This window comes from Pieris rapae, chromosome 1 (genome assembly GCF_905147795.1).
Source record: "Pieris rapae chromosome 1, ilPieRapa1.1, whole genome shotgun sequence".
Classification (NCBI taxonomy): domain Eukaryota; kingdom Metazoa; phylum Arthropoda; class Insecta; order Lepidoptera; family Pieridae; genus Pieris; species Pieris rapae.
Window position 1 is genome coordinate 8,479,841 of NC_059509.1, and position 22,347 is coordinate 8,502,187.

A 22,347-nucleotide genomic window follows, 5' to 3' on the forward strand; every position below is an offset into this window, starting at 1 on the left:
CACAAAATGTAGTTTATTAATCACACATTCAATAATAAGTCATCAGCTGTTACTGTATAAAAATAAATAATTGATTTTGTCTGTATATATTATTTATAGAAATGTTTAAGCCTCGATACGCTTCATGGGACCAGACTTTGTGTTAGATAAAAATATTTGTTATTTTACGGGTTATCATAAAACCTTTAGTTCATGTGTGTGTAATCTTGCTAAAATAAAATTTCAACTTCTATTTACCATACTTAATTTTACTAATGTTTCATTTAAATTAATAAATGTTCACGTTGGTTAATTAACTATTTAATTCCGTAACGAACTATGTCTTCTAAAACCATAAAGCAGTTTGGAAAAAAATCTATTCCTTTTTTAACAATTTATTACTACAGAATAATTAATGCGGCAATTGTTTCAAACATTCGGATCTACATTTCTGTTAATTAAGGTTAAGTACTGGCGCTTTTCTAAATGAATAAAGGGTATTTTAATTACTTGAGACCTAAGCTACGAAGATACACGCTCAATTAATTAGCATTAATCCTTGTTGAAGTGATATGTATATAATCTGTGCATTTTTAGATTTCATCAAAAACGTAAATATATTATGTTTTTGATTTGTAAAGGAACAACTTTTACGCTGTCAAAAAATCTGAAATTATAGTACTAATAGTAAAGATTTTTTACCGTATTTTTTGTTATCCTTTCCTTTATCAGACTTGCCCCTTGGGAATTGCGTAGGTACACGATCATCGATGTCATCGTAATCCGGCTGTGAAAAATACATTAAATTTAATTAAATCACATGACACAAATTTATTTAAAAATGCCAGGCACAGTCTACAAAACATCGTTCCTAGTTTAAAAATAAATAATAAATCACTACATAATGTAAATATGCAATAACAATAAGATAGCATTGTTATTCTTTTATTTACATAAAGCGATTTTGCCATTCTCCATTCTTTTATTGACCCAACACATCGTATCGCTCCAGGCATTAAATTCATACAATAATACACCACTAAATAAGTTCTCGGTCTCAATGTAAACACGTCAACACGATTATTTTATCGGGGTATAGAATTAAAAACTAGTCGTGGACAAAAAACACAAATAGCGTGGGTATTTGACTAGTCTTATCTTGTTACACGACGAGTTAAGATATACACCAAACAACGATACTGGCTCATAATGTAAAGCCAAGGTATCCTTTGCCTCATCACTTTTCAAACAAATATTGCTTGCAGAGAATCGCATGCCCGAGGACGGATTTTATAAGTTAAAAGTTATACTTGCTAAAGGAAAGTCGCTCTTGATGGAGTCAGGCGTACAAGACCTTAAGTTTACGTGTGGCTTTATCAAGCAAAAGAAATTATGCATACCACCCTGCCACAGAATCATGTTACCATAACTCACGAATGCTCTATTTTATTTTTGTTCTCGAGAAAAAACATTCCAGGAAAATACTTCACTCCTTAAGGGCGAACATTAAATTATATCTACAATTTCATCTTAAACATTACTTTTTTATCGTGAAAAATGTGAGTGCAGCTGAGTTGACAAGGTCACAGGATGTCTAGAGTCGTACGAATGCTGAGATAAAGTGCGAAGCTTTAAATCAAGTTAAAAAGTGAATATAAGGCACAAAGGACATTTTTCATCTTTGTAATGTCATAGCAAAAGCATTTGGTTAAACCAATAAAAGAAGATCGAAGTTTAGTCGGGCGCTGACTGTCATTTATCTTACGCCGCTGTGATATCTGAGATATGTCGTGGATATCTGCTCTACCATTGTTCACTGGTGTAACTATGGGCTGTAAATTCGAGTACACACTGTTTCATATTCAGCGCTCTGCATGATTCACAGACGAGAAAGGTCCTTATTGGACACTCCATAATGATCAATTTTCTTTAAATCAGGAATCTGTTCGTAGTTATCATAGATACGATTGAATGGAGCAACTCTACTTACAAATGTGACGTGTTATCGGAATAGACAGACGTGAAACTTTCACTTCTATATTAAAATAAGATAAAAGATAAGTCTGATTATAAAAATTAAAAATATTTATGACAGATGAGAGGAAAAATATAATTTAAACATGATTGTACCCTCACTACGACAATAAAAAAGTCATTTAACGCAATCAAGATATCATCAACGGTTGCTTATCTAATGTTGAAGTTAATTTATGAACAGAAAATGTAATTAGTATGTATATTAGATAGTGTTTCACAAGGAAGTTCTAACACAAGGACGTAGGAAATCGTTGCTTAAGACGCGATTAGGTAGAGTATTTTTTGTGGAAATCTCTAGAAATTATAAACTAATAGCTAAGCGGACTGCTATTCTTTGTTTTCATTTTAATTGAAAATAAATTAAATATTATATATTAAGCCATTTTGAAATATTACTGCAGCTCATCAAAGTTTAATTACCAAGATTTGTTAAAAGTCTATAACCGTTTACAAGTTTTTTGTAAATAATTTATCCCTGAAAAACGACAAGATATTGTTTTATCAAGAATCGAACACAAATAAGCCCAACCAGTAAAACGCACAGTACAGTAAGATGGGCAGAAATATAAAATGAAATAGTTCAGATAAACGTAAAAAAAAATTAAATAAAATTCAATATTAATCTAGTCATAATGATCATTAAATGATAAAATTGCATTAGACGTCAAAGCATGCAGCAAGCAGATTGAATTGTATCATTATTCATGTCGGCAATTTAAAAATCACTTTGCGTAAATCTGCATTTATCGCAGTGTTATGTATATGGATACTTTGTGTACCGGTGAGATTATGAATTTGGTTCCATTAGGGGTCCTTTGATTTAAAATTTTCGACTAATGATTTCAAGCTTAGAGGTCTCTGAATGACGGGAACGATAAGGAGCCAGAAAATTGAATAATACATTTCTTATCAATTTAATAAGGCTATATTTGTGACAGCACCGTGTGGATGGAATATTAATCACCGTTTTCGACATGTTTTGATAGCTTTATTGAGTATGTAATCATTTAAATATTCATCATGATTTGTTATTGCGTCTCTACAGCTTTTCTGGATTAGGACATTGTAAAAAATAAATAATAAGTCTTCTTATACTAAGCTTTTATCACAATGTGCATAAAAACCATTATTTAAAAAGTAAATTATAAATAAGCCATCTTAATATATATACATTACGTGTCAGAGTGTCCAGATGTAAGCTATCCTATCTCAATATTATTTTATTGCAAATATTTGTTTATTATTTGATACAATTCTAACAGATGGCGCTGTGTTAAAAGTTTCACATAAGCTATCTACCTTTCACAAAAGTTCTCCTACTCTTTCCCTTCAATAGTTTACTACTATGTAATATAAAAACCTTAGCCACAACAATGCTTGGCCGAGTTTGCTAGTTAAAATATATTTATTCGTTTACAGTCTTGAAATACTTAGGTTTATTAAACAAACCCAACTAGCCGTAAGATTTGTAAATATTTCACGTACACACAAACTAGGTGTAAAAATTGGAGTAAATAAAACTTGCGTAAAACGAAAATTACTTATTTGTAATAAGTAAAAGAACATAATGTAATTTTCAATTTCGAAATTCTTCGACTGCTTGAAGCCACATTAAATCCATTACGTCAGACCTAACATATTAAATTAACAAATCATAATTCAGATAATAGCTTCAAATTATATAAACTACTTATTGCTGAAGGTCACCGAATATAGATCAATAGTGCATTTGATAAGAGAGCTCAATTCTCATTAAACATTTTTGCATGTTAATTGTGACTGAAATATTGCACAGTTAATTACATAATAACAAATTACATATTTTAATTTCAGAAAAATCCTGTTATGTGACTCAGTCAAAATCTGTTATAACGACATCGAGAGGACAACTCATCAGCCGATGACGTTGTTATTGAGTACCTAATACAATAGAATTCAGTCGGAACCTTTGATTTTGGTTAATATAACCGGTATGTTGTTCTAAACTATGTCGTCATAAACGATTTTGACTGTATCTCCAACGACCTAGATGCACTTTCATAATCATTATCACATGTTAAAAAGTTAATGCTTTCATGGATATACTCACTTTAGGAATATCAGCTGGGCCATATCCATTTTCCCTCGGTGGCAACTTCGGTGGCTTCTCTCTCCTCTGCCCCATTTGCATCATGAGCTGTTCCCGGGTGGCTGCTACGACACCATGGCCGTTGTGCCCGTTTGTGAGAAGATGACCATTATGCCCGTTGTGTCCATAGCCACCGGAACTACCACTCGATCCAGATCCGTTAGCATTGGAACTGGCGATACTGTAAGGATCCTCATCAGGAATCGGGATACGCGGCCGGTTCTTGATGTCCAATGGTCTTTGAACTGTTGGCAAAAAGTAATGATAAGAATAAGGAAGTAATTTCAGTGTTAACTGTTAAAGTTAAACATTTACAAAATATGCAAATTATTTATTTATTAATAACATTATAAGCTGAGAAACATTGCATTGAAATAATAATGAAGGCAGTCTTGATATTTCTTAGGAAATTTGAGTCAGTGAAGCAAAAGATCCGCGATCACTTTACAGAAAAAAAGTCAGTATCGACAATTTTTACGAATCCCATTTAATAATATAGGTAAAGGTATTCTTTGTTCTTAGTTATACATTAAATATGAAATGTACTGGTAAAGTAAGCATAACTAAAAATCAATGTGTGAATCGAATAACGATTTCCAACCAAAAAATATATGGAAGCCGCATCGAATTACGCGGTTTTATTAGTTTATAGAGATTAGACATGTTATAATTGGTTAAGTTATTAATACCTGTTGTTGATTCATTTGGAATGTGGTTGTTATTTAGTAATAAAAACAATATTTAACTTCAATAGCATGACGCGTAGAGATAGGGACACGTCAATTATTTCATTTGATGATAATACAACTCTGCTTATAAAGTGGAGATTATCTTAGATTATAATATTGCATGTATATTTTTAGTAACAGTACAATATGAACAATATGAATATTACGTGAAACGTGATATAGCATATAAATTTAAGAAATCGCATTCAATAGAGTAGGTCGTATATATTTCAAAAACCAGTGCTAGGGGCTTGCGTGCGACGATCATCCCTCAAGTCGTGCGTTCGAATCACGGCTACACTCATATAAACTATGTTTCCATGACCATCTAGCACTTGAAGGGGGAAACTAGCATGTCTCAAATCCAAAAATCAACACGAGTCAGCCACAGTAGACTGATCACATTTAAGTATTTGAAATAATAATTATCAAAGAAACGGATGAACAAGACCCGTTTTGGGTTGGTCCACTGGATTATTAATATGTAATATGTATACCTATATTGATTTTTGATTATGTTTACCTGTTGTTTTTGTAATATTGGAATTCATTGCAACAAGTTGTAACAAAATTATTAAGAAAATACAATTTTCGCATTAAGTAACATAGCAATTGGCAACATTTAAATTTGCGCAATGTATGAGCATGATGTCGTGATGCCGGGATCGAATGGCAATCACTCGCCACGACTTGATCAGTTAAAGGTTGAAGGTTCTAGCATTAGAATATATAACGTCTTTAAGCGTCCTTCATTATTCTCCTTATACAAAAGTAACGTTTACATGTACTTTTTAAAATAGTTAAGTCATTAATACATAAAATAACTAAGAAAATTCCCAAACGCTATGTCGATTTGATATCTTAGAACGCAGTATAGAAAATTGCACCAAACTACTCATTTCGTAGAACATTATTATAACAGAATTTGTATTAAACAACAATGCAAGTAATCTCAGCTTTGGTTGTATAATAGCATGCATTAATGCAAAGTTCGTTCCATTTTATGAGTAATCCTACTTATCTCCTAGACTGCACTGTAAATAACGGTATCAATTCAGACAGATTGGTCAGTACGTTTTCTATTTAATACACACACATATATATATATATATATATATATTAAATAGAAAAATGAATTAACGTGTGTTGGTAACATTGTTAGAAACAAAACGAAAACCACCTGTCCATTTCCTTGTAAATAGTTCCACGATAAAGATTTCTAATACGCTGTTTCATCTCAAAATAATAGGCATTATCTAACAACCTGTAATTTATAATATATAGATAAACAATTTCTAAGGAGAAAATCGAAAAATTCACACATTAACACCATCGATAAAGGTAAATACAGTGTAAACGAAGACAAAACAACAAAGGTGTTTAAAGGCATTATTCCTCTGATGCTAGATAGTGATTGTAAAAACAAGATAGCGCTCAACAAATCTTGACTACAAAACTCACAGGGCTATTCAGGCACTATAGCTAAGCCAGGACAAATTCAAACTAACGTCTGTAAAAATTCTAAATTTTTGTGACCATTCGTAGTCTAACTAATCTTTTCTGTTTACTGTATCCTTTAAAAGCTTCAAAGTAAAAAGTAAAATTAATTTCGCACTTAAACGTCTTTGAATCTTATCTACAAGGGCAAAGAGTAGTATATTCTATCAAATATGAAATAAAAAAGTTTGTTTATGGAAAGATAGATAGAGCAGTGTTGGCCTAGTGGCTTCAGCGTGCGACTCTCATACCTGAGGTCGTAAGTTCGGTCCCCGGCTGTGCACCCATGGACTAACTTTCTATGTGCGCATTTAACATTTGCTCGAACGGTGAAGGAAAACATCGTGAGGAAACCGACATGTCTTAGACCGAAAAAGTCGACGACGTGTGTCAGACACTGGAGGCTGATCACCTACTTGCCAATTAGATTTAAAATGATCATGAAACAGATTTAGAAATCTGAGGCCAAGACCTAAGCTTGTAGCGCCACTGATTTATTTCTTTTTTATGCAAAGATTGTGTAATCTATAATAAGTTTTATTACAAGTTTTATTTAGTTATTATTTCAAAGGTTAAGCGTTTTTTGTTTTACAACGTTTAAAATTTTATAAGAATAACCCGGTGTTCTACATATAAATTCTTCATACAACGAGCGCCACGGCCTTAGAATTCATATTAGACTTGCTGATCTGAATGCTAAGCTGAAGGACCATTTTTCAAAGTGGAACCACTTTAGCATTGGAGACGATATATAAAAAGTTCCGACAAACGCTTGGAAGTTAATATCTACTATATTTTTTGTGCTTAAAAATATTTTTAATAAAACTAGGCTAAGCGTCACTTCAGCTTAGAGTAATATATTTTTTCTAATACGTTACAAAAATCATTTGATGGCGCTGATGCGTATTGTATCTAGACTACGTATTCTGTACACATAATTTGAAACAAACGGTAATTGAATCATTAGCGGTCAATCCAGACAAATCGTGACGGAATTATGCAAAACAATCCATGAGTGAACTATCGAAAGTGTGATGTAAATCAATTTAGTAACAGTAGTAAACAGATGTTATTACTACTTTCTGATCGAGTTTTACGAAATATTTTTTATGAAACTATATATGCAGTGATACCGTGATCCCAACGTGTTTTATTTAGTACAGAAATTGTTGCTGGAATTATAATACAGAGAAAACGAGTATGACTATGAGAATCAATATATAAAAAATTATTATTGATATTAAATTCAGTTTGATTTTTTTGTGGCCATATTAATTAACATTCGTTTTATATGTTATGTGTACCACGCGAAGAAGAAAACATTCATTACCTGAATAGGTTTTGGCTATCGAATCTTAAAGAACCAGTGCCGCTAAAACCTCAGTCTTGGCTTCAGATTTCTGAATCTGTTTCGATATAATGTTTACCTTAATATGTGATCACCTTTTGACTGATGCACGCCGTCGATTGAACTGTTCAACGGGGTGTTAAAATATAGTTTTATTTGAAATTTACAATATAAAAAATAAAAACAAATCAGTGGGCCCTACAAAGTCTCAGGTCTAGGCCTCAGATTTCTGAATGTGTTTCATGATCATTTTTCAGTGTAATGGCAAGTAGGCGATCAGCCTCCAGTGCCTGACACACGCCGTCGACTTTTTGGGTCTAACACATGTAGGTTTTTTTCACCGTTTCGAGCGAATGTGAAATATGCACAATGCACATAGAAAGAAACACAGCAAAGCCGGGTATCGATCCTACGACCTCAACGTTGCAAGTCGCACGCTGAAACCAATACGCTAAGGCTACACAAAATTTACAATATATCTACGCAATAAAATCCAATTCAAAGATGCACGTTCCACTTAGCTATTACGGTATTGTATAATGTGGGTAAATGTGCGATTCCACGATCCAGTTATGTTTTGAGTCACGAATACGACGACCTTCATGATGAAACCGAAATTTGTCTGCAAAATATTGCTAAATTATTGCATTCTGCTCAATACATATGTAAAATACCAAATGAATTCACAGATTGAAAATATATACTAAATTAGTTCAAAAGTGGTAACTACATCGAGACAAATGAAGTGAGCATGGACTCAAAATGAAGATTACATCACTCTTTGGACCACTTACAAAATTTGATTTTCATGTCACGATCTCCTTCAACCGATTGCATATCTATTTTTAAATCCTTGTTAAGTACGGAATTATTTCTAGATATTTCTTTCAATGATAATGCAAGCCTAGCCATGACATTAAAGAGTGATTTCAATATGACATACGGAAACGGAAAACTAAAGCGTTGAAGGTTCGGACAGAAAAAAGGCGTAGACCATAACGTTATGTAAAGACTTTCATACCCGGAACAAGAAATTTTATTTGCCTCATAACCGATAATGGTCTTAAACCGCAACGGAAATCAGAGAATCTTATCAGGAACCACGGGAACTAAGTACACTATACCGCATCGCGTACCTAGTTCTTTCCCATAGTTATTATGGTATAACAATGTATGGTGTGCGTAAAATATCCGTTCAACCAGAAACATTTCAGTGTAAAGCTCGCTAGTACGAGATTTGTAAAATTTTATGGTTAGGAATAGCTGTAATTTGCTAGATAGTCAAACGTATTTAATCGAATTGATGAAGGTTTTGAACGATAGCTGGAAATCCCGTGTACCCTTAAAAGAGCATGGATATATTCCAGGTTGTAAAAAGTTGTGAAAAGTAGAAAAATATTTATTTAATTAAAGCAATATACCCACCAAAAATAGGGCCAAATCAGCTTTAAGTTGCAGTCACCTTCGATTTTCAGTGGCCCCACACTATCTTGAAGCTTATATAGTAAGCCATAGCTCCGGATCCATAGTTTGAAATCAACTAGGTCCCATTAAATATTGTTCTACCATGCGCTGTATGTTATTTTCACATAACCAATATTAACATCTAATGTTGGTTTGGCGTTAGCGATATGGTTACAGACGACTTGAGTGAAATGATGTGCAATATTATATTAGATTTGATTTCACAATACTCCCGAGATGTGATTGTGGGCAATTTATAAAATTACATTAAATTGTATTGTTGGTAAATATTCATTATTTTATAAAAAATAATATATTAATGAATATAAGAAAATGAATAATCTTTATGTATACCTATAATTTTTGCCCCTATCTTGAATCTTGCAAAATATATACTTTGCACCTGGTTTACGTATTTGCATCCATTTATGAACATCTTATACATTGTAATAACAATTACAGATTCCGGAAGTCTTTGCCAATCATCAGCAGATCACCTTGCCGTGCGAAAAAACCAGTCCAGAGCAGCCCTATAACTCCGAAGATCTTATTGAAAGGTCAGATCGAACAGTTTTAAGCGATATTTTTATTATCATTACATAGAATTAAATATTATATTCTTTAGTAAGTCTATAGCAGAACATTTTTGCTTTGACTTTCTTTTTTAGTAGTGACGTATGAATATTATTTTTTTAAATAATAAGTAAGTTGTTCTCTGGTTACGAAAACTGTTCAAGGTCGTGGTAGTTGTTCGTGAGAAGGAATTAAAACATTAAATTTTGTTCGTTAGTATTTTAATGATAAGATAGAGGTCGTCTCATTGTTCACTTGCATAATCTTGAGGTCTGAGACAAGGTAAAGCATTTTACTGCACTTTGTGACCATGGGGAGGTTATATACGGCAATTTAGCTTTTGATAACTGCTAAAACGTAAGTTTCGTATCACAAAAAAATCTTGTTAGAAATTCGTAGTTCTCTATATATTTATTGATCGGACAGATCTCTTCCAGGCAACCCGACTTAACGAAAATTAGAAATTATTAAGTTTGAGTGTGTTGCCATTCCTTTATATGAAATTATAGATTAAATTAAAGAAGTTGGAATTTTATTAAATAAATTAAAAAGGGAATAATTACCATAAGTAAGGAAAATACAATTTTACAGAAACACTAAGTCAATTAAATCATAATTTTTGTTGTGTTTATTACTATCGCAGAAAATATTAAATCTTAAAAGTAAAAGTAGCTACAATAAGGTACCTACATATTTTAAACAACAAAAATTGTAAGTGAAACCTTGATAAGTTTATATTAAATTAATAAAGTTTATAGGAAGTGCTTTGTAGTAAAGTCATGCTTTAAATACGATATGCCCATTACAAATAGTATTTGCCTCAGTTTTCTAAATAAGTAATGGTTATAAGATAAATGGTCGATCCGATTTGGTTCTATAGACAGTTAGTCTTTCTATTCAGCTGTGGGATCTGTGAGTGCGAGATTGCGTTGTGGTTGAAGTAAGAAAAATTGCAAGAACGATACTAACATTTTCAAACAAATAGTAACTTTGATTGAAATATTGCATTGAAAATTACCAATGCACTTGTTGAACTTGATAAATTCATTATTATGACAAGTTTTTCTGATATGGTGAAGAAATCGGGGTAGGCTGAACTGGGATAAGAATCAGTTATAAGATTTTATGAAACGTCGTGATCAATTTTAATAGATTTTTTTTAATAAGGAAAAGAAAAAAAAGAAAAGAGTGTAAATTACTATCTACAGACAGCTTGCTGTAGATGCATAGCTACGCTTGCTAATACTTAAAATACAATCTAGGTATTTTTATATTTTATATAAGGCTTTGTTTCCTTTAAACAAAAGAAAACTATTCTATATTCTAGAGTTTCGTAATCATTTCATGTTTAAAATACTACCGAGCGATTACTCATTCTAGATATTTGAGATTAATTTCTAGATTTTAACAAAACAAAATATTATAGATAGTTTTTTTATCATGATCACTGCAAAAATGTTCTCAACAATATAAAAATATGATTAATAAAAAGTGAATTATTAAATACGTAAAGTAATATTTTCAAAGCATTTAATTTGTATAAAAAAACCTACTGATGATTCAACGCGTGCGTTAGTTTTTTGAATTGAGTCTGCCAGGCTCAACAAATGGGTTTAATAAAGTAACTTCCCGATGCTGAGTTTTTGCTGAATCAGGACCGTGACAAATTTGTGGTTAGAAGGGTTCTCTTTATTGAGACAATCAATTTTCAAATGGCCTTTTTGTTATACAAGTAATCTTATAACTTGGATCGTTATTCAAAATAAGCTTTTACCACACAGACAATACTTTGGAGAAAGTACCTTCGTTGTAAAGCTATATTAAATTAATAATTTAGTTTTAACCTAACCTCGGCAGGGTTCAGGGAGGCTTTGTGTCACGCGTCAGTCTAAGCATTCGCTTAATATAACTTAAAATATTAAAGGATGCGAATGAGCGCCTTAACTTAAGCTTTCATTTCTTTTTGCTTTCACGCGTCACTGATCGGTGCATAATTAAATTAAGCGGACTATCCTACAAGTAGTATATATTATTCAGTTCTTATGAAGACGGGACTATAACGCAGTGAATTGATAAATCAATTCATAAAGACATCTCCCTCTACAAAACGATAAACACTTTCCATAGATATCTAAATGTCTTCAATTGTTCACACGGTGTCGAAAACGTCAATGAATACAGAAAAAATATAGATCAATGTAGCAGTGAAAGGCATCTGTGGGAATGAAATAATTTTATCATATTGATCTTATACACGATCTGTTTCATAATTTACCTTTTTAGTAAGTAGGTTATTTATATTAACGATACAATTTATTATTGCCACTTAAATATTAAAACATTCAGGTGTCAAGTATCATCAGTCAAGTCAAGTGCGAATAGTTGTGTAATACGCACTGACAAGTGAGGAGGTCCTTAATTTTTCGCTTTTTTAATAATGTTTCTGGTTAGACAAAATTTCGCTGATTTGTACAATTTTAAATAGAATATGATAGGATTCAGTGTCTTCTTAAAATTCTATAGATAAGAAGCGACTTCTGAAAATTTTTATATTGCACTAGTGAATATCATTCAAAAAATCATGTGCATATTGTTATGGAACTAGAACTGCACATAAATTTTAGGGATATAGTTTGCAAGTTCGAATAAAGGTGATTTAAATAAACATAATGTTATTATAGAAAGCGAACGGTTCGTCAAGGTCAATCAGCTTGTCAGCCGGATACAAGTCTTTACTGCGGAACACGTGTTGTTCAGTAAAGTGCATACCTTCTGGTCTCTTTGTGCACCACGATAGTTTTTACTGTTTAATCTAGATTCACGTTAACCATAAAATAATATCCTAGTCTTTTTATAGATAAAAAGAAACTCCACGCCTTATTGTATCGTATAAAAGTACTCTAGTATGCTTTGAGACTTACTTTTTTACTTAGTTTTCTTTATTGTATACAATGTTTTTTCCTGTATTACAACAACATTACACATTACATATTATATTATATTATATATTATATTATACAGTTACATATTATATTAGCATAAAAGGTTACATCCAAACTATTTTATAGGATAATATTTGACTTACCTGGGGGTAACTTAGACTTAAGCATGTCCATAGCGACAACATTGATGATCAGGGCCCAGATGGGGCATTCTAGAAGGTCGTTGTCTGACTTAACAAAAGCAACTGCGCTGAGGCACTGTGTCTCCAGACGCCGTCTGTCCGGATACGAGCGACGCAACTCCCGATTCACGTTTGATTGAAATTTTTTCATGTCGAATAGCTGAAAATATATAGGAACTTTTAATATGAAATCTTATGAAGACTAATATAAAAATTAACATTCTTGATTTAAAAATGACAAGAAATTACTAAATTTAGGGTAGACAGTAGTTTTTAAATTTGATTAATTGTAATAAAATTTAGTTTCATTTATATTTAAATGACCTTGTATTTTTCTTGGATAAGGAATTTGGAATATCAATTAATATACAATATTTCGAATTTCAGAATTCTCAAATATTTAAATTTTTACATCTATATCAAAACTTGAGAGTACTATCAAACGTCAAAATTTTTAGTACAATCATTACTTCCGGCTAATAGCGAGAGTTCATGATGTGTTCATCAACAAACGAAAGTCTAATTAAATCTGCCTACTTACAATGATCTTACATAATAATCATCCTATGCAATTGGTCTGTTGATGTTATCGACGTATTACACAACTCCCGACCGATACAACAACAATCTCCGTCTAACAACTTAATGTCTTTTTAAAATCTCCATTGTCGATGATAATATAATTTATATCCACTTCACGCCTATTGTTTATTATGTAAAAGTATTTCTACAGGTAACAGTTATTAATTTTATTTTATATTAAACTGAATGTAACATAAAGATATAAAAAAGGTTTTCATGTATGGGCGCGGCACCTTATTTAAAGTAGCTATATTGATTTGATATAATTACTACAAAATCACTTGAATTGTATTAACCATAATGGGCCTAAACCGGCTTTTATATCTATAATTACAAAAAGGCATTTAGCATTAATCCGGTTATAAACTGGGTCAACTAGATCGGTACTCTTGTCTGACATAAGACTACGTAGGTAGAAATGATTACTAAGCAAACAAAAGACAAAGCTAATGCATATATACTAAAACTTGCAAGATCTGTAGATACTTAGTATATTATTTGTGCATCGGAATAATACAATAGATAAAAATATATAAAACTGTACAGTAACATTTTGAGTCAACGTTAAGTTTTCTTACATTTTAGCTAGAGAAAATAGTATTTTCTTGCATTATAATTATGGTAAGACACAAGTAATTGCTTTTGTTTGTTTAGATAAAAAAGTAAAGTGCAAACGGCGCTATTTAATACTTATTTGAAATAGACACCGATAACAGGTGAGCCTCCTGCCCGTTTGCCCCCTGTTCTATAAAAAAAAAAAAAAAAAAACCTGTATTTCGTACCAGCGAATCCGAAAACTTCAAGATTCGAGCTCAAAACAAAACGTCTAATTGTTCATTATAATCATTCCAAATCAACTTGAAAAGACTCACACAAAATTTATAAAGATACTTAAAATAAAATTTAAGTTGTAGTAATATCTGAATTTTCGAATTCACTTAGTCAAATTGCAAATAATAAATGACCTGATAAAAATTGTCTTCAACGATCTAATTATTTTTTTAAATATATAAGTTTCTTATAGTTTAAACTATACCGGAATTTCCATGAATAACTAAAGATCAAAATAAGCTACCTTCTTTCAGCCATTCTTAATTAAACGAGACCAACAAGCAGCAATTAATTGTTATACTTATATATAAAGATATACATATCTCATAAAAACCGCGTTTGCTAAGATTGGCTAAAAACCAGCGCCACCACAATTATCTTATGAATTGGATCAACTTGTACAACTTAATAGCACTACCTGTCGAAACCATACTTCAAACCTGCTCGTTAATTAATCATATAAGGAGGTTCTATATAAAAAGTTTAGAAGGTTTAACTATTGACTATTAAGTTCTGACTATTGACAACCAGCAAAGTTGATGATGTTATCTTCATTTGGCGCATTGGTCAACCGTTAATATTCTTTAATTTGATTTTTAAAATTTCACTGAATCTTTATTCAGTTATTTCTTCTGTCGTTTTGTAACTTTGTTTTCGACTAAAAGCCTTATTATTATAAAAGTTATAATTCCCTTAACACAATATTTAAACTGGCTATAGGAAGGAGGAATTAATAACAATGAATCTTTATATGTGACACAAAAACAGCATTCATAGTAACAAATCTGACTGATTCCTAACGGATAACAAAATGCTTTTTTAATTACATATACGAGATAAAAGCTACCAAAATACGCTTCAAAGCTTACATATTTATGAGATGGCGGAAGTGAATAATTATTTTAACTAAATCAAATTTATACCACTAATTACTGTTGGGCTGTTTCTAGTTAAATAATAATAGGCGCTATCTCTTGCATTGTTCGTACTTACGAAAACAACGTTAATGGTGTATAAGTTACTAACAGACTTAGAACTAGGAAGTACTATTGTTTGAAATGACCTAATTACTAATACAGATAGAAGATATAGTCGAAATATTGCGTCAATACAGATGTTACAAGGTATTGTTAATTAATGGCTAAATAATATGCAATTATTGGATAACATGTTTTTTTTTAATTTGTGTATGTAATTGCAAAACGGGATATAATTGCAAAATTAGTGCAGTCTATAAAATATATATTTATATAGAATCATATTATTAACACACCTAGCCCAAGTGTCTAGACAATTCAGATTGATTTGGTCTGAAAAGTTCATAACATTTATAGAAAATTCTTGAAATACTAATACGCTCGCGTCATAATGGTTCACAAATGGATAAATGACTCGTAAATTGTTACGTAAGGGAAATTCCAAATATATAAAGGTTATGTAACTATAAAAAAATATAAAGCAATGTCATGGCCGAAACGTGAGCGTGCGTAGACGAACAATCGTGACATCTCAAATATGTTTGAAATGTGTACAATGGATTATTACTCTAGAAATTAGAATAATTATCTTTTATATTTTTCATACAGTGAGTTTTCTATAAAACGGACAGAACAATAATTTTGTTCTTACTGTTTTATTAAGCTATTGCATAGATTTTATTGCGGGCTCTGAGCGTGGCGACCGAATCAAGAAATTCCGTAACGAAAATAACCTAACACACGATGACGATACGCGTATGGCCAATACGCGTTAGAGCGGGACAGAACGGATACTGCGTCTCACATCGGTCTGGCGTGATCGGTGTCGTAGCGCAGGTGCGTTAGAATAGGACAGATTGCATACTGCGTATTTCCTTCTCTCTAACGAGAACAGTGACGTGTTAGTCTGAGTCTGGTAGAATGGTAGATTGAATTTATATCAATGAAAGAAAGTATATACATGATATATAGAATAATAAATAATTATAAATGCATAAGTTGATAAAAAATGCTATGCAATAACTTTACCGCAGCAGTCCCCTAGTGCCACGTTTATTTTTTTACAGTTCTGCTACTCTGTTCTCTAATGTACGAGCACTTTAGTATTGATTAAGAAAAATGTTAAGACTCCGAAACATATATAATCAAGCCAGGGCGTAAAGAATTTTTTACGAAATGAGAAACGCCCTCAAAACAACTGCACTTGCGTAAGTAATTTAGAAGGTTCCGTATAAAGAAAAAGTCGATTAAAAAGCCTACTTCTTACGTATATACCAAGGTATGATGAAAAAAACTCATTTTATCGTATCTGAATAAAAATATTTTTTTAGGTATTATTAAATATAAATTAGATAAAGAAAGATTACCTTCGCTACTATATTTTTTTTTAATTGTACAAAGTATTGTTGGTGGCACAAAGCCACCAAAATTATAATGTACTAACCGTACCTTAAATTGTAACGTTCTCAATGTTTGTCTATTTTAACTTAAAAGAAAAGTTTTGAAACTTTATTCTTCTCAGTGGACCCTAATTACCTCCAGTGAGCGTAGGCAATTATATGGGTAGCCGTGAAATTAATAGAGCGGGTTACGAAATTTCACTGCATTAAGGAGTTTTGACGGAAATGATTACGGATAAACATCACTTTCATGTCAAAACATGTATTTTATGTTGTAACTATGAAGATACAAAAATGTGTAAGTATCATTATTTAGTACAATTTATATGAGCAATCCATGAATTGTCTTATCATTTTCATATAAGAGACATTTCTGTGTCTGTGTTTCTGGTCACTTAGGTTAACTATGCTGTTCTAGTTTAAAAGAATTATCTAAACTATAATTATTACTTCTATTTACGTACATGCTGCATCTACTTTTGAAATCCAGTAAAAAACCCACAATAGCATTTCCCGTAATTAGTATAAGGTACTGTCTAACCCTTACTGAATTATATTTGGCCCAAAGCACCAAACGGAACGTTTTCTGGATTCAAGGGGGGATTAATTATTAAATAGAGTAATATCGCTTTATATTTATCACCTACTTAAAACAAAAGAATAAATGCTAATTAATTAATTGCTATGAATTAAGTGCTTAATTATAGGCTATTTAATGTAAAGCTAATAGAGATGGTCTACTCGGCTATAGTCTTAAGACGTAGTTGCGAAGATTTAGGTAATCGCTACGCTTAAAAACCTAAGAAAGCCTGAATGAACAACACGTACATTGTACAGCCTAGGCTCGTAGACTTACCTTAAAGATTTTCTCTTGTTCAAGCCCATAGCCAGGCAATTTCAATACATCCTGGCCTATTGCAGTTTCCTCGTTGCTTGTGGCGGCTGTACTCTTCACAAACACGCTACTTTTCGAATAGCGCCTGATGAGTATATTACCCGCGTCGTCCATTTTTATTTTAACACCCTGAAACAAATAAAAATTGTATTCACAAAAGCAAATCATTGTTATCACAATTTTATAAGCGAGTGCAAAATATGTCCATTTTAATCCTTAGAACTTCGAAAAATGTTGGTACAGCTAAACGTAATAATGGCGCCAAAAACGTTTATATTTAATTGTACTTCAAGAATATGTATGAATTTTAAATTATGATTAAGTACTTAAAAACTATTTTCATGAATCATCATATTATAATAAACAATGTATTTTGTGTCTGTAATTAAAAAAGATTTTTGATAATTAAAGTCACATTAAAATATTGTTAGAACTTTCGTTAGTCATTAACTCTTACAAAAGATAATTATTAGTAATTAGTCAATAATATTTTATAAATATAATGTGTATGTTTGAGAAATTACTTATTATTCTTATGTATTATTATTGTATTATAAGATCTTTGGTTTGTATTTTTTATTTTGTTGTTCGTATATGATTTAGTGACGAGTATCGTTGATGACCTCAGTAACATGATATTATAGCTAATGATCAAACCCCATAAAAACTTTTGATAATTTAACATAAGAATGATCTCACTTGAGGTTCTAACAGGTTAAAGTTCTTTATATTAAAATATTTCACTGTCATTACTGAAAACAGCGTTTTATTCATCAACTAAAAGCCACGCTACGCTGCAAATAATCAAATAGGAAAATGATTAGTATTTCTATGAAGTTACATCTTATAATTTATATAGTAAAATATCAATAATTTAATATATAATTGATTAAATGTTTAATCTAATGATACGCGTAGTAAATGAAATTTAATGGCAATTATAACCTTTCAAAGCAATAAGATTCAATAAAACTTATATTAAATTCTCGTGTCTTTCGTTTGTTCCACCTCATCAAAGGTGGAATAAGGCCATACTGGGTGACCTTTTCAAATTATTAAATGACTAGCGGTATGCCCGAGAGCAAATATTAGCTACGGGTCATAAAATGTTTATTAACTTAACGACTGTTATGAAATTGCCGAATTATATTTTACCTTCTGTTTCGCAGTACCTTTTGAAAAACAAAGTACTAATAATAAAATTTAATGGAATTTCGATTTTGAAAGTTGTTTGATTAAAATTTGTTACCCTGGTAGGTGACTTCTACTGAAATAGATGTTATCTATAATTATTATAAACATATTTTTTACTTTATGTGTAGATTCCATAGACATTGTATTTCCAATTAGGAACAAAAAGTTTTGATATATTTAACCTTTTGCCAGACAGCTTGTTAATATTGTGAGCACTGTTTTTATTGACCAGTAATAGACTAAAGTACACTCCATAATTTATAAATATAACCTCAGTACTATATTTTCCAATTGTATTCTTTATAGGTTTGTTTGATATTTATCCATTAAATTAAGTTTACTAGAAATAATTGCAGGGAAAAATATCTTCCTCTGCCTATCCTTTTATTTATTTATTAACACTTCATTATATTACAATATAAAAAATAAACATAATAAAATTAAAAGGAAACTTGCGGCCTTATCGTTTTCAAGCGATTTTTTCCAGGCAACCACTAATAACTAACTTTTAATCTGTAGTTAAACAATCGGGGGTATGCTAGTTGCACTGTTATTAAAATTAAATTAGAGTTTAGGCATAAGATCGAATACGGCTCTGAGTAACGCTGTTAGAAAAACATTTTTTAGGACAATTACATTTATTAAAAATGCGTCATTGTAAGAAAATAAAAGGCATTTAATTGTCTTCGCATTTTTAGAAAACTAATATACAATGCAAACCAAATGATTGGTTAAATTAAGCAATATAAACAAAACATTTGCTAAATATATAATTATAATGATTGTATGTTCAAATGAATACGATTGTGTTTTGTTTAACTCACTAAATGGTTATATAATTTGGTGCTTATGTTTTTATTAAATTGTCTTTAGTAATGATGGTAAAAACTTTAATAACATTCATTAAGTGAACAGTTTTTGTTTCGAATTAGGGTCAGTAAGCTCAGTGACAGGATATGAACTAATAGATTTATATTAAATATTGCTTAAGTTCTATATTAGTTTATTACTTTGATTTACTTAAAATATATAATTTTAATATGAAACTAGACATTTAAAAATATATAAGATTAACTTAATGTTTATATACCTTATGTAATTTGGTATTTATATATATTTTATATACTATGTATACGCTTCTAAATCTACGTTTTTGATACGATATTTCATTTTACGCAGAACTCCCAAGTCCGCTTCATAATTTATTGTTATTTTTATGAGTGGGCGTTGACTGACTCGTTAATTTAGCCCAAACATCGATCAGGTCTTCTTCATTATTTGATTACGTCATCTCAAGACCTTCAAATGCTTTCGTCATATATTTGACTATTCTATATTCTAGAGTTTCGCAATCATTCACTTGTAGGTGCTGCGTTTTAAATTTAAATAATATGCAGATAAGCCCTACCTTTTAATAGTATTACCACTAATAGATATTCACTAGTAGACAAGTATGGACAGTTAAGTAATCTTCATTAGATAAATTCTCGGCCATCGCAAATTTTGCATACGACAGAGAGAAGAGTCTCCATACATACACAAGATGTTTATAAATTTTTGTTATTTTGTATGGAATCTCGGTGTTGGCCTTAACGGACTTTTCAGCTCAGCTCAGGCTGTTTTGTCGATAATACCTCGGCCGGAATGGAACACGAATAATGTTTGTGTTTACATACGGCAATTAATACATTCTTCTAAATAAAAGCAAAACTTTTCTTATAACAAACCACTTATTTAGAAGCTTACTAACAAGAATAAGATTTAATCATATTCTTTATAAAAAATATATTCTTAATAACGGTAGGTAATTTATATTGCAATTATTACCTGGCCTATGTGTTTTTTCAGTTCATCTGTTTTCTGATCTCTGTGTGGGTTGTCGAATCCGCAAAGACCAATTCTGTAACAAAAAAAAAAGATTATTAGTTTTTCAATATATGTTAAATATTCTATGCACGAAGGACATAACTTTACGTGATGATTTTCGCATTGCCTGGAGTTTTGCCAACGATAATAGAAGTTGATGTGGAAAAACCTCGAATAAAAACGAGATATGCATAGATTTAAGAATTATTATTTACTTTGCAGTTTTACATTTAGTTGTTATAGTATACCAACAGACTTTTTTGTAATTTTATTTCTACAATAAAGACTTTTTATGGCTGATGAATTATATTTGTTGACGCGTGTTGGTTTTTATTCGAACTAAAGCGTTTATCTGCAGTGCGATATTCTTCGACAACTATAAAATGACCGTACAGAAACATACTTTAAAATATTAACTATTTCATAGATGTCTATGACGTATAACCAGGAAAACATTATCGTGTATACGCACAAAATCGCATTATGTAAATAGAAAATGTTAGGTTCTCAGGTAACAAATTGAAGAATGACGCCAAAGGAATTTGTCAGGTATTAAAATTTCCACCACGTATCGTATCGGAATATTGTTTTCTCAAAACTGTTTCTTGTTCACTCTGAGAATCAACATTTGTTTCTCATTGATATTCTACAAGGGGTCTTACTCCGGCCGGCGCTTACTGATAGCCAATTTCTATTTGCTATACATTATATAGTACAAATACAATGTGTATGCAGTAAGCATTATGTTAACTACGGTGGAAACGATTAGTTTCTATTGAAAGTCTTGCGGTTACTTATTAAGGTCAAAACGGTTCCAAACATAAACGATTATTCGTGAGAAAATTTCTTGTGGTCTCTTCAATCAATTCGTGTGTCCTATTTCACTGAACTTGTTATAAATGAAGCATAATTTGTGGTAAGAGAACTTATTCTAATTTAAAGGAAAATAGTGTAATGTATACCCTGAATAGATCATGTTTATTTGTATAATTAAAAAAAAATAATGTAAATATTTTCGTCACGGTGTTTCACAGATCAAAGCATCGTTACGAGTGATATTTTTTTGTGATAATAATGAACATATTTTTATATAGTATCACCATAAAGTGTGTAAAATGATCCGTGAAATTTAACTATGAAGTTTAATTAAAACTAAATTAGACTTGGCGTTCGTTAAAAAAATTGCTGTTACTTAGAAGGATTACATTAAATAATGTTGGTGACAAAGTTAACGTTTCAGTAGTTGCCAAATATGTAAATTATTCTTGACTTACAATTTATCACAAAGTAAGCCAGATAACTGTATTGTAACAAGATATGAATCGTATTTAACATCTGTGACCATAAAGAAGCATAACATTAAGGTGATATTTTATACAATAATATATCTTTTGAACAATACCTGGCCTTTGGAATGTCTGCTATTTACAATGCCAATGTAGGTCAATGATTAGTCGCATTGATTTAGTGAAAATAATTTACAGTATAATTTGTAGTATATTAGAAATAAAACAAATTTGAAAAGGTCATGTTTTTTTTGGTGAGTTTGCTATTTGAAATTAGTTTTATAAAGAAGAAATGAAAGCACTGTATCACGCAGATGTTACCAAGAAGAGTAAATATCGATTTCAGTGACAGCGTCTTATTCATGTAGATAATTCAGTAATAATTACAGTGAATACGATTGTAGGAGACAGAATCCATTGAAGTATACATGTTTAGGT

The 22,347-nt window shown here is 31.1% G+C and overlaps 1 protein-coding gene across 4 annotated transcripts in view; it reads right to left on the reverse strand.

Annotated features, from left to right (window-relative positions):
- Positions 1-22,347, reverse strand: part of LOC111003893 — a 125,027-nt gene that overhangs the window by 3,672 nt on the left and 99,008 nt on the right. For all 4 annotated transcript variants that reach the window (XM_022274647.2, XM_022274649.2, XM_022274646.2 and 1 more), the window contains 5 exons: positions 20,585-20,657; positions 17,525-17,692; positions 12,840-13,038; positions 4,106-4,389; positions 682-766 (listed from right to left, as the gene is read on the reverse strand). In XM_022274647.2, coding sequence (XP_022130339.2) covers positions 682-766; positions 4,106-4,389; positions 12,840-13,038; positions 17,525-17,692; positions 20,585-20,657 — 809 coding nt within the window. The remainder of the gene's footprint in view (positions 1-681; positions 767-4,105; positions 4,390-12,839; positions 13,039-17,524; positions 17,693-20,584; positions 20,658-22,347) is intronic.